Source organism: Panicum virgatum, chromosome 4N (assembly GCF_016808335.1).
Source record: "Panicum virgatum strain AP13 chromosome 4N, P.virgatum_v5, whole genome shotgun sequence".
NCBI classification, from domain to species: Eukaryota; Viridiplantae; Streptophyta; class Magnoliopsida; order Poales; family Poaceae; genus Panicum; species Panicum virgatum.
In genome coordinates, this window is record NC_053148.1 from 5,613,830 (window position 1) to 5,627,276 (window position 13,447).

Sequence of the window (13,447 nt, forward strand, 5' to 3'; positions counted from 1 at the left end):
AGTCCACTCTATTTTTACCGGTGCACCAAAGCATTGTTTTCATCGCGCCACTGCTGTCCATTTGGAACCTTACTTCAAGCCCAGGGTCAGTCTTCTTCATATCCTCCAAAAGTCCCATTGTCTTTCCAATATCATCTTTCATGTTTTCTTGGGACAGTTTTGCACACAAGGACCGTATAGACTCCTTTCTCATTGTTTTGCTTGAGGTTGCATCCGACACACCTAGGATGTTGCAGATCCTCCCAACACTTATATTGTTCTCCCTAAGCTTCTTAACCAAATCCTTTGTTAGTGGATCTATGTCACTATGCGATTTCCATTGCTTGTTTTCACCATAGCCTGCTGAAAATGGGTGGTTGTGTGTGTCAACCACCCTGCTGATGTACCATGAATGATCATTTTGTCTGAGAAGTCTGATCATTGCCTTGCATTCAGTCCTGATTGAAGCTGCTGTTGTGCTCTTGTCTGTTCCCTGCATATATTAAAAACCATCAATGAGTTACAAGTCCAATTTGAGAAATAATAGTGTTGTGTGTGCAGACAACATATATTAGTGTGCACCTCACACGAGCAGACAAAATCTTGCCTAGTTCTATACTCTTTGCTGTTCTTGCATCCTCACCCTATTCTTATTCCGAAACCTTTCTCCCAGGAGTATAAGTTGTAGAACTCTTTCGCCTCATCGCAGCTGTTGAACACAGTTCCTTTGTAAGGGAAAAATATTGGCTGGTCTGGCCGTTCAGCTGCAAGGCGTATAGCCTTTGTCACCGCATCTTCCTCATCTTCTGGGGCTATTCGTTCATTTGGACCTTCACGGGCGCGTTTCCTGCATGAATTTAATACAGAAATATTTACAAACAACTCATTATTATTCCACATTGCTAATTATTGTGGCTTACCAGAAAAGCAATGCATCGAGTTGCTGCAGTACTACATGATCTTACGCAATGTGTCATGGAGGCAGTAGTATTCTAAACTCATTTTATCACTAATCGAACTAGCTAATATATCCAACATATTGCCGACATGAGCAATTCAAAAATATATCAAACATCTTGCCGCTGCATCTCTGACATAAGAAATTCATTATTCTCTTATATGCAGTACCACACATCAGCTAATTATGTTCATCTGACATCTATACAAGACGATTGATATGCAATTTCAAGGGATCACATATACAGTTTATAGGAACTCACCCGCGACGTGGCGTGGAGGAAATCCTCCTGCCTCACCACTTCATAAGATTGCATTGCTTGTTGATTTCTTCTCCTCTTCGATTGATGCCTGGCAGCTAAGCTCCATGCGGCCTGTAGCCTTCGATGCTTCAAATGCTCCGGTTTCCATATGCTCTGCACGAGCTTCGGCGCCCCAATTTTTGCCGCCTAATCCTCTATTTTCTACAGGCTCTTCTTGCACTCCGCTCATTCCCTCACCATCTCCAAATCCTGTAGTTTCCATCAGGTCTAGATCACGAATCCCTTCTCCATCTTGCATTTACAGATATGCCTACTGGCACTAGATGCAGAAGACTCTAGAAGCCTAGTTTCCTTCTAACGCAAGGTTCTCTCCTAGATAAAACCTGTTCTGGTGTGAAAGGCAATGGCCTATCGGGTTTTCTTGAGTTGACCGTTCAGTCATGGAAGAGCTGCCACTCTGTAAATCCGCGAGTATAATGATGTCCACGTCAACTTCGTAGGAGGTATTTGCACCAATCGCCAAGCAATACGCATCTCATCCTGACCGTTCCTTGTGGGGGTATACCTTATGAGGGGGATAGAACATCCGCTTTGCTGGGTCCTGGGCTCCTGGCGTGGAGGGTTCGCTGCACTCCCCGGGGATGGTCCCCTCTGTCGCCTCCTCAGCACCGGCCCCACCGCCCACTGGGTTAGCGCCGCTTGTGTCCTCAGGAGGGTAGGGCGGCGGGACCACCACCGCCGCAGTCGCCACGGGCGTGGTCGCCGAGGCAGCGGTGGCATCGATCGACGAGGGAGGAGGACCCCCCACCACTAGCGTCGTTGCCGCAATTCCAAGGATGGCAGGGGTGTCAGTAGCAGCGTCGGTAGCGTCGGTGGAGTTGTCGGCCGGCACTTCGAGTGCCGCCCCCGTGGATGCGTCTCTCCTCGCCTTCGCTCGCGTGCCCTCCTCGGACGCGATCTCGCCCTGGCCAAGGACCGGCCCCCGAGTCGCGTCGCCGCCGGTTCCTCGGCGTCGGACACTTCGATCACGACTGAGGCGCGCGTCCCCGAGCTATCTTCCACGAGTGGGGGCGCAACATTATCCGTAGTTGTCCCCCGCTCTCCTGTTCGCTCCTCGACCGCTTTGGGCCGAGGTATCTCCGTCTGCTGCGGCGCGGCTGCGGCATCAACCGACCCCTTCTCTTCATCTCCGTCCTGAGAAGAACAAGCTGGCACTAGCTCCCATTAGTTAGAAGGCGATGACGCACTGATCGGTGCGGCTGGGGATTCAAAAAAAAAAAAAAATCTTTGACAGCTCATGTGTATGTCAATTGTCATCTTGTCCAACTCAAGCATATACATTAGATTTTAGCATAGCCATAATATAGACGTAAATGAATCCATGTACAGACACAAGAATAGCCGCAAGCGCAAATAAAACACGACCCAGGCACGCGGAACTACACCATAGCAAGACCCCGCGAGATGGAGACCTTATGCAAAGTTTACATCTTTAATTGAGTTTTTCACAATCAACGCCATCACTATTACACCACAATCTGGAGCTCTCCTCTACACCAAAACCAATTGCAAAGGTACGATAGCTGCTCCCAAGGAGGGACATAATCATACAAACACGCACACCATACCCTAGCGTATACAAGTTGGTAAGGTGAAACCATGGCACACGAAGACAAGCGCGACATATACTATTACCAGAAGGAGAAGTATCAACGCAGCCCTGCAGGAACAGAGATAGAACACGTTCATTGTAGGCAAGAAAGCTCAAATAGAAGTCAAAGTAAACATCATAGCATCATACTAAAGAGTTAATAATTGTTCAAAAGTGGAAGGTTATGCAGAATGCTGCTTGCCACAACAAAAAAGGAGTGAATGTCATCAAGTACATGGCTACATGCATCACACACTAAAAGTTAAGGATTGATTAGAGCATACAACCAACAACAGGCCACAAAGTGCAAGTCATATTTCGTGCAACTAGAGTCCACTTTTCAGAATGTAGCATCTTATCAATTAAAAAGGTTTCTTTCATTCCACCTTTTATCAACACTTGGTGTAATTTCTTCTGTTTGCTTTAGCCAGAAGATAGTGTTATGTATCAAACTCATTACTTATGCTACTACGACAGATCCAACAATGGATGCAACCTTTTGAAAACAAATGAAAACTGAGTAATGACCTATATATGGTCACTATTTGTTGCCAACAAAACAATACAATACCAATATTCATAAAGCTGCATTCAAATCTACTGCATAGTCTGCATTGGATCATGCTGGGAACTGCTTAGTCGATTATTTTTTAACAAAACTGCAGCTAAGGTGGACATTAAGAAGCACAATTAAGCTAGTCCCCGAGGGGATGCAAAAATTCAGTGGGAAGCTCACGAACCAGAACCACACATAGATTCGTACGGCAAAAGGAAAAGGAAAAAATCAATTATGCAAGCTTATGATACCATGGTATTTTTAATTAGTCAGAATATACATACGTGAGTTTGACATTTCTCCACCAAACAGTGTTTCTGAAGCGCCGAGCTTGTCTTTTGAATCGAACAGTATTTCCTTGCATATTAGCGGTCTTGTCAACCAGCAGCTCCAAACGATCACCTCTTTCAAGGACCTTGTCAATGTTGTCAATCATAACACTACGAACCTGCCAGAAAAATAATGAACAGTAAATATCCATTTTGAACTGTTAGAACCTTACTTGGCAACATGCTCGATCAACAGGATTTTTTTTTATGGCTTGATTTAATACAAGTATCTGGATTCTGGAAACAACAAGCAGTTCCACAAAGGTGGCAGTTCAAGCACTTTAAGCATCAGCATTTCCACTTCTAGTTTATAAGATCAGAATCACAACATAGATTCAAATTAGTTTTCAGAGCATGCTTTATTCAATAATGACAGTCTTCATAGACAAACCAACTGAAAAAAAGGGTGCATTACCTGATTGATTTCTCCTCTCATGCGGTTTATTCTATCTGCATTAGGGTCATTTGAATAGTAGTCCATTTGTTGGCTAAGGACCCTTGAGAATTCATCATTCATTGCATACGCAAGAGCTGTCAGTGCAGCACGGCCATATGTCTTGACGAATCTTCCATGAATGTCTTCCAAAAATGCAAAAGGTATCTGTCCTGTGGCAAAACGGGAGGAAAAAAAACACTAATAAGTGTAGGAAAGGTAGGATGTGTATAATGTGGTCGATATATTGCAATGAGTCCCTTGGGCGGTATATATAGGAGTACAAGGCTTGGAGAGCAAGGCACCTCCCCTAGAGATAAGGAAGGCTATCACAGGATTACATCAATCCTAAACTACTATATCTGGAGTTGCCTAATATACTCTAACATCCCTCCACAGTAGTAGCGGTAGCAACACGAACGGTCAAACTGGAGAACAATGGAGACGTATCCCCCCTGCAGTCGGAACGCCGGTGCGAAAGCTTTGACTGGAGACTCATGCAGATGATAGCCCTTTAGTGCCGTAGTAGCCGAAGTCGAGGTGGACGTGGTCGAAGCCGTGGAGGGGGCGCGGGTCGAAGCGTCGTCGAGGTGCTCGAGTACACAAACTCAGCAGCTTCTTGCCGAAGACAGCAGCAGGACGGTGCGGCAGATGACGATGGTAGACGGCGCGGTTTGCAACTTAGGTCACGCTCAGGACAGGGGTGGCGACGGCGCAAGTTGCAGCAAGTGTCGCGCTCAGATCAGGGGGGGGCGACGACGTCTTCCTTCAGGAACATCGGCGGCGATGTCCGCACGAGAACGGCTCGAGGCGCGGAGACGGATCGAGCGCCTGCTTGACGAAGACCGGCGACGAGTGGCGCCACCGCCTGAAAAGGTGACGACACTGGTAGGGTGGGCTTGATCACGAACGTCGTCGCTGCAGCCTGGAGGGCGCAGCAACAACCTCGTCCTTCGGGAGTGTCGACGATGAACGACGACGAACGGCAGGGCAACGCAAACCGATCTTAGATCGGAAAAGAAAAAAACAGCAGCAGCAAACGAACCTTGGGTACATTCTCGGGGTACCCCTAGCGCCCCTCCCCCTCCCTTATCCCTTCCCCGTGGTCAACACGGGCATAAAAAGGAGCAGGCCACCGGCGCTGCCTCCTGTGATTCCGGCGCGGCGGCGCGCCCTCCGCTGATGTGGGGAGCGGCCGGGGCTCGCGCGTGGGTCGGGAGGTGCCCGGCGGAGAGGTTCTGGGGATGCCGAGATGGGGTGGAGCCCCCACGATGGCGCGGCCCGCCGGCGACGGCGGAGGAGCGACGTGGTGGAGGAGCGTGGAGGCCGGGGCGAAGCGGGGTGGCCCCGCTGCAGCTCGTCCCGGCGGCGGATCTCGTCGGGCGGCGCCGGAATCGACCGGCGGCGCGGTAACCCGCCCCAATCTCGCGGCTCCGATGGCGCAGCGGCATGGCGCACCTCTTGCCACCTCTGCAGCCCGCGCACAGGGCAGCGACGGCGTAGGAGAGAGGGCCAGCACGGGGCCGCGCGCACGGGGGGAGTCGGCGAGGAAGGGGCGACGAGGGAGCCGACGAGATCGCATCACCACGGGAGGTAGGTCCTTCTGCTGTGCTTGTTGACGACGACGGCGGCGCGGATCAGAGGGCTCTGTGGCGCATCCTAGGAGGGCGCTGCCCCCGGCGGAGATCGATCTCCCCGGGGGCGGCGCGACGGCAGCGGAAGCGGCGGCGGCTAGGTCAGGATCTAAAACCTAGGCGTCTGAAGCCATGTAGGAAAGGTAGGATGCGTATAATGTGGTTGATATATTGCAATGAGCTCCTTGGGCAGTATATATAGGAGTACAAAGCTTGGAGGGCAAGGCACCTCCCCTAGAGATAAGGAAGGCTATCACGAGATTACATCAATCCTAAACTGCCATATCTGGAGTTGCCTAATATACTCTAACAATAAGCTATTGTTAAGCATTTCGCGACAGAAACATATAGCTGGCCACGACAATACCAAACTTCAGGCACAAAATTCTAGTAGATTTATTTCAGAAAACAATTATAGTAGATACTTAGTGCCAAAGATGCGACAATTGTTGAGGATCATATTGTAAGGCGTATGGTCAACTGGGTTGCTGTACAAATCAAAATTCTAGCATACCAAAGTTGCTCTTGGTTTGAGCAAACAAAGAACAACAGTTTAGTTTGAATGTGTTCGGAGCCAAGAGGCAGCTACAATGAGAATTACTAGCACTTCCTGCAACAACGAATGAGTCTGATCCCAAAAGTCAACAGCCACAAAGCAAAACCGGAGCAGCCAACCCAGAGGACAAGAACTCCCCCAAAAAAAAAGCTGAAACTATGCACCGGCCCATCCATTCTCAGACGCCATTTGGCTCGCTATAGCTGAATCCAATCGCTACTCCTCAGTTTGTCCCGATCTACCACCAATCCCCTGAGGTCACCCCAGCTAGTGAACAGACCAGATGGACGCGTGACGACAAACCCCCCGAATTACTCCCCGTTCCCGGATCTCCGCTACCCCGCCCGCCTATGGCGCCCGCCCACGTGATCCCCGCAGCCACCCACCCCGCGGGCGGATCCCAGTCGAGTTCGAAACAGCCTCGCGCGCGACTCGACGCCGGGGAGGAAACAGCAGGACGGGGTGGTGGGGAGGCGCTTACTCCCCACGGCGTCGTCGGCCATGCAGAGCGCGGTGATGCCGTCGGTGCGCTTGGCGTGGAAGACGTAGCGGTCCTGCGTGAAGGAGACGTGGCTGTCGGCGCCGCCGCCGGGGAGGCGCTCGAGGACCTGGCGCGCGACGGCGCCCGCGTTGGTGGCCGCGGCGCTGTGCTCCGCCAGCACCACCGTGCCGCGCGCCACCAGCGCGTACAGGATCGCCATCCCCGCGCGCGCCCGCCACTCCTCCCCCGGGGTGGCTGGCCTGGCCTCCTCTGCCGTGTGGACTCGGGGGAGAGGAGGGGGGAGGGGGAGGAGGAAAAGGGGAGGACAGGTTGGGCTCGGCTGGGCCGAGATGGAGACGGAGGACGCGCCGAGCTGGCTGGCTGGCTGCCTATTGGGTGTGGTGGGGTCGGGACGCGGGATCCCTTTGTTAATTGAGGTGGGGCCAGGCCGGCGCGTGTGTGTAGTTGTGTACAAGTGAGCTGTTGTGTTTGGGCGCGGCGCTGGTTAGGTGGGTTGGTTGGGCTGGCTCGGTGAATCGGTGATGACGGGAGCGACCGTTGCTTCCAGAACGGAGTCGGGGTCCGGCTCGAGCTCGTCTCGTTCAACCGCAGGCCCGTTGAAGGCCAAGTGCGAAGTGAGCGACCGCACATGGCTTTAGAATTGAAGGGCTCCCAAATTATTCTATCAAGGTCTACAGCAGATGGCAATTTAAAACAGCAACGATCCATAGCCGTGTTTAGATCTAAGAGCTAGAGCTACTTGTTTGGCTGTATCTTTTATTTTTTATTGGGCACGTCTGCAGAACCCAAGTTTCAAGATGGTGCTGGAAGCGGGAGCGGAAGTCTCGAAGAACACAGCCCTATTCTTCCACCCGCAAGAAGTTCCCTCAGAGAATGCAGGGACGGTTTTGCTTCAGTAGTTTTTCGGAGGCCGCGGAGTGGTTTTTGCTTCAATAGGACATGCTCCTTCGTTAACTGTAGGGTTGGTTTACGCTTAGTTTGTTAGCAGGGGAGAGCCTGCACGTTTGTCTCCTCTTCAGTTTAGCTTCTCTGGTTGGTTTGGTGGTGGTTTTGCTTCGGCTGACTCTGGTATCAGACTTCTTTCCGTGAGCTGGAGCTCTTTCTCTTTTGTCTTCATGTGGTGTTAGTTTAAATTCTAAACTTGGATTGTCTTGTAATTTCGTTGCTACTTCAGTAATGAAATTCGGGCTTGGCCCTTAGTGGAAAAAAAGAGCAGCAACGGTCCATAGCTGTGTTTGGATCTGAGGGCTAGAGCTATTTGGGGTAGAGCTAATTAGCTCCAGTAAATAGCCCTTGACATATTTGGATCCAAGAGCTATTTATACTTTAAAGCATTTTTTTTCAATCATTGGAGCCTATTACCTATCTTGCTATAGTGGGCCCCACCAGAAATAGCCCAAATAACCACCCTTTAGATGGAATAGTTTTTTTAAGTTGGCTATTTGCAAATAACCAAGAACTAGACCTCATGTTTGGGGATTTTGAGTTATTTTGGGCTATTTTAGGCTAAAAATAGCTCTAGCCGTTGGATCCAAACACGCCCCATGTCCACTGGGAGGGAAAAGCCAGTGGCTCATTGCCAATTCCTTCCACGCGAAGACACCGTCGCCGTCGTCAATGGCTTCGTTCAACCGATCGACGTAAATATTGACACCGTAACCGCATTGCTCGTCGTTCGATGACGGACGCCCATCCGTGCCAAGATCGAGGTGATGTCGCCAGTAGTCGTGCCGCCAGCCGCACCGTCGCCGGCTTGCTGCGCCACGCCGGCGCCGCCGCGACGCACCGTCCCTGGCTCGCCGCATCACGCCATCGCCGCGGGCCTCCATTTGGGTTTCGCACACAAGCCTCCAAATCCTAGAGACGGCCCTGTTCAACCGTAGGGTTAGGTTCGGGTCTCTTGAGTCTTGACCCACCCCTGCCACGCTTCGAAGCTCTAGGGTCCAGCTTTAGCCAAGTTTTATTAGATCTGGAGTAAATTATAAAGGTCAAAACTTAATTCCTCCGTTGTGCAAAGAGTATAGTTTTAGAAAATTTCAGACATCGTGTGCTTTTTTTAAGAAGTTTTATGAATAATGCCGGCATCGTGTACTGTCCCTGAACCCGGACGTGAACAGAGCTGGCCATGCTCTTTGGCTCCCAAGGACGCAGGTCTGAATGAAAAACTTATTCCGATCCCCTTCGTTTGGGGAACTCTTGCAGCTAAGAGTTTGCTAAATTTTCACTGCAGTTTCGTAGGATACTGCTATTCTTCAAGCATGTCAAATATATCTAGCTGGTTGACCGCTGACAGGTTCATCCTGTGCTTCCTGAGCTTTCACCGGCGGCGCCCCGTCACTGCAGCAGCCATCCCTGGTTCTCCCTGGCGGCCAGGGGCCCGCCGACGGCGGCGCGGTAGTGCTCGCGGAGACCAGCATGCCGCCGAGCTGCCGCCGGGCGCCGCCAACGTGGCACTCGGAGATCATGAGGCGTTCTGCGAGACTGTGACTATGGAGCTCCGCAGCTGGAGCTGCTCGAAGAAGAGAAGCTGCACCATGACGGTGCATGCCTTAACGGACAGCTCCTGGCAGTCCATCACCCGGCAGAGGTCTTCCTTGTCCGATTTCAGACAGATATGGATGACACGTCAGCATATCTCAGCGGGACTCCTTTTCTAACACAGTAAGGAATACTAGGACAGCGCGCGCAGCCGGAATTGCGGAATCCATGGGCCGGAAGCTGCGCTTGTATGGGCCGCGGAATTGTTCTGGGCGGCGATATTGTTTCTGGGCTGGCCCGTTACCTGCGTGATGTTGTGTGAAGCAAGTCGGTTAGCTGACGGCGATGGGACAGAGGCGGTTTCAAGAAGTTTGGTTTCTGCCTTTGGTTTCGTCAACGGCAAGGCAAGGGATCTGATATAATGCTTGGTTTTTCCTGCAGCGGCAAACCAAAGGAGAAGGCTGTTCTTTTTTCTTTTCGGCGTCGGAGCAGTGGGAGAGGTGTGGCTCCGAGACTCACAGCGGTGAGGAGATGGCTGGCGTTCTTGCTGTGCATAGTGGCCATTTGGGCTGGCACTTCTGCGGTGCAAGAGCTGGCTAGCGAGTTCATGGTTGAGACTTGAGTTCGTGAGGGTGTTCTTTTGGCAAAATAGAAGATGCAGTAACCACCTATATGCCTGTGAACGGGCAGCCGAGCCTAGTTGATTTTGTATGCTATGTTTCCTGTATTATCATGTGAGACTACATGTATGCGTATCCATATATTGGACTATATGAAGTATTGTTGCAATTGATATTCCCAGTGTGATGGTTGCAAAGATTCAAGAATTGGTGTGACCATTGTATCTCTGATTGCATATATACTGGCATTTAAATGTTTAGGCGCATGTCAGTTAGCAGGTTGCAGAAAGCAAAAAAAGTTTATAGACTGGACAACACAGAGTTTTGATAACTAAGCTGCAGCCTGAAGCATGATAGGCACCACATAGATTAGTTACAGCGATACAGGTTTGCTCAGGAATTTGTAGCTGTATCGAACAGGCATAGTCGTGCAGTACAGGCAATGTACGCTAGTACAAACCACATACACCATGAGCGGTAGCTGCAACAACATTTTTTGTCGACTAAACACACACAAAGGCGAAACCAGCAAGGAGAAATCAACAGCCTGCTATTCAGCACCATCTTCAGCCGAAAAGGTGACCTAGGAACTCGGTTGTGGCACTTTGGCATGATCCTAAAGCCGGTTTCTAAGACTCTGTGTGTAGAGCCGACATAAAGTTGTCCTCTAAAGCATAGTTTGGATTGGTGTTGTCAACGGTGTTTCATAGCAGAATACCCAAAAGAATAGTGGCCTAGTTGTCATGGTGCTGTTAACACCCAAAAGAATACTGGTCTAGCTGTTGTGGTGCTATTATTTGACAAACACAGCTACCAGAAGAAGTGATATACCATAGTTAGTCGTGCTAGATGCTATGGCACGCAAAAGAATCCATCTCTAGATGGAGAGGCGGCTGCTGTCTCTGTTTCTGCAGGACAGAGGTACCAGCAGCGAGTGACTATATACAATGGACAGAACATTGGCCTCCTCCTGCAAGGATATTTAGTTCAATTGAGGATCAGTTAGGTGAGGAGATATTAAGCAGGCATATAAACAGATGGTATTGCATAAGGAAAGTAACGTACAGAATGGAGTGGTAGCGTGCTTGGCCTCATAGATGATCCCATCACGAAGGAGCTTGAGGAGAGCCAAAGCAAGCTGATCACAGCGAGATGGATTGGGTTTGTTGCCGGTGAATATGAATCCAGTCTCTGTGTCTGCAGAAATGGCCTCATCACTGTGAACCTTCTGAATTGGCAGCAGATCGCCAAAGCTGTCACAGATAGAGGTGAGGTCATTGATCATGTTGGTGTACCGCTGTTTCTGAACATTACGATCCTGAAGTAGCTTATTGATCTTGTCTTGCAGAATTTCATAGAAGCAATCATTGTTGAGCTCGTTTTGTTTCTTCTTAATGAATGCCTCATTTAAAGGATAGGTCTTGATATCCATGTTCTCTCTATGCTTTTCAATAGCAGAGATAGCAGCATCCCTTTCCAGAACCAGACGAACCACTCTATCTTGCATGGCAGCACAGAAGAAGTTGCTTGCATCCAATTCATGCTGTTTCATTTTGAGGATGCCATGACTGAAGTCATTGATGCTCACATCTCTAATGTTGCAATAGTAATTGAGGACTGCCTGGCACGCGCTCTCATCAGCTTCAATGCGAGAAGGTTGTGGGTCACCGAAGATGACAGTGGTTGAATCTGCTCCAGGTTTGTTTCCGCATGGCAAATCAACATGCAGCCATGCTGTTTCCATGTTGAGTGGCTGGAAGGTAGAATCATAGCCTGAGCTGTGCACTTTGAGTTTCAGCTTCTCCATAACTTGGCCCAGGATGAGATGTCGAGAGACATAAACACTCTCATGTATCTGTGGAAGGAATACACAAAATTTGTTTCACTGCTTCCTCCTTGGTATCGGTGTTTAAGGCTAAAATAAATAGATAATATGATCACAATATGTCATGCATGAACCAGCAACAAAGCAGCAGTCCTATGGATTCAATGAGTATTTTGTGTGCTGCTTAACTTGTGCAATGGATCTGTGCGCAGAACTAACAGAGGTAGAGAGATTGCACAGGTAATTATCTTAGAGGAAGATTTGTTTTTGGATACACTTAACAAAGGAAGTGGGTGTGCACCTCAGGCTTGATGATGACAGGTGAAGTGAAGAGAGAATCATTGGAGAGATCATGAAATGATTTCTTATCATCCAAGCACAGAAGCACCTGTTGAGGCAATGTACAGAGGGATAACAGGTGTGTTAGTCAGAATTGAGGAACATCCAAGCTTGGTACAAATGAAAGATGTTGATTACCATTTCTTTTTTGACACCTTCACCATGAGAGGGTGGCTTGAAGTTGCTGGCAGTGGCGCGATCGAAAAGATCGGCGGGCACATCTGCTCCCAAGCTGCATCGCGGATCTGGAAGAGCCAGTGTCTGTCCCATCTCTGCCTTGTTCAGAATAGGGGCATGCAAAAAAGGCTGCGCATTGATTGCGGCGTGTTGCGAACTGTCCATCTTTTGGCAACACATTAAAAAGGAAAGAAGTCAATAGTTTGTTTGCTGCAAAGATCCAGAGAAAGTGACAAAGAAAGGTAGCTTTTTTTTCAGATGATGCTACATACATGGCCTTCGGTTGTTTTGATCCCAAGATCGCCATCATCATGCAAATCTTGGACGGGTACATGGAGCTGGGCTTCTTTGTTTTCAGCAGAGGTCATGTTCTTGTTTTGAAAATGAACAACATGTGCATTAGTCCAGATGGTCATGCAGAATAATTATAAGTCATTCAACATGGTGAACACAAATTAGTGAAGAAGGATGAATCTGCATTGTAGTGTTGGATAATGCAGCTAATTGTAACTGGAGTACAAAGAGCTGAGAAATCTTTACCTGGTTCATGCCGACTGGTCCACGCAAGGTCCACTGCCTGAGTATTTTTTTCTTTGAGTGAACTGGGTGGTGGAGATCCATTGCCGGTGTGGGGGAACAGGGAATCCAAGGAAAACGTAGTATATGTAGGCCTACTCCTGCAAGGAACAGGGAAGTACATCACGTGTCGATCAGTGAGAGGTCTCCTGGGAAAACCGGCCAGGGGAAACTGGTGGCGGTATTGGTATTTTCGGTATGGTGGAACAGGAAGGCAAGAAAAAGCTCGTAGAACCGGGCTGAAAGATAGTTGGGCTGGGCCATAGGACTCTGTTTGTGCATAACATAACACAGCTATGCTCTACATCAATTAATTGCATGGGCCACTAACCTCTGCAACACTCACGCACGACGGTTCAGCACATGCATTAGACACTATCAGCATTGCCAATAAGAAGTCTCAGCTCTAAGTTCTAAGTTCTAAGTTTACATTACAGACTCTGGAATCTGGGCACAGTAAGCTGCAGCTAGGCAAGTACAAAAGAGCTAGTCCAACAACATCTTAGAGCGGTTGAGCCTGCGGCCACATGTTCCTGGCCTAGGAGTTTTAAGTAGTATTCATGTTATAGAGT

General features: G+C 49.4%; 1 protein-coding gene and 1 long non-coding RNA gene across 2 annotated transcripts; both read right to left on the minus strand.

Annotated features, from left to right (window-relative positions):
* Nucleotide 1: 1 nt before the first annotated feature.
* Nucleotides 2-1,788, minus strand: LOC120671253. Its single transcript, XR_005673569.1, has 3 exons — nt 1,200-1,788; nt 562-826; nt 2-472 (listed from the first exon to the last, which is right to left on the minus strand). It is a non-coding gene; the product is annotated as an uncharacterized LOC120671253 (long non-coding RNA).
* A 729-nt stretch (nt 1,789-2,517) lies between these two features.
* Nucleotides 2,518-7,206, minus strand: LOC120670105 (vesicle-associated membrane protein 711-like). The gene is made up of 4 exons (XM_039950098.1): nt 6,840-7,206; nt 4,151-4,341; nt 3,691-3,854; nt 2,518-2,919 (listed from the first exon to the last, which is right to left on the minus strand). Exons 1-4 carry the CDS (start codon nt 7,057-7,059, stop codon nt 2,829-2,831), a joined length of 666 nt encoding a protein of 221 aa, XP_039806032.1. The 5' UTR covers nt 7,060-7,206; the 3' UTR covers nt 2,518-2,828.
* Nucleotides 7,207-13,447: the final 6,241 nt, after the last annotated feature.

What these genes read in the sequence shown, in the direction of transcription:
- LOC120670105 (XM_039950098.1), bottom strand. Translation starts at nt 7,059, where the DNA reads ATGGCGATCCTGTACGCGCTGGTGGCGCGCGGCACGGTGGTGCTGGCG. An exon ending in GGCCGACGACGCCGTGGGGA is followed by an intron (nt 4,342 to 6,839) that starts GTAAGCGCCTCC and finishes GTTTTGCCACAG; the next exon opens with GACAGATACCTTTTGCATTT. An exon ending in TGGAGAAATGTCAAACTCAC is followed by an intron (nt 2,920 to 3,690) that starts GTATGTATATTC and finishes CTGTTCCTGCAG; the next exon opens with GGCTGCGTTGATACTTCTCC.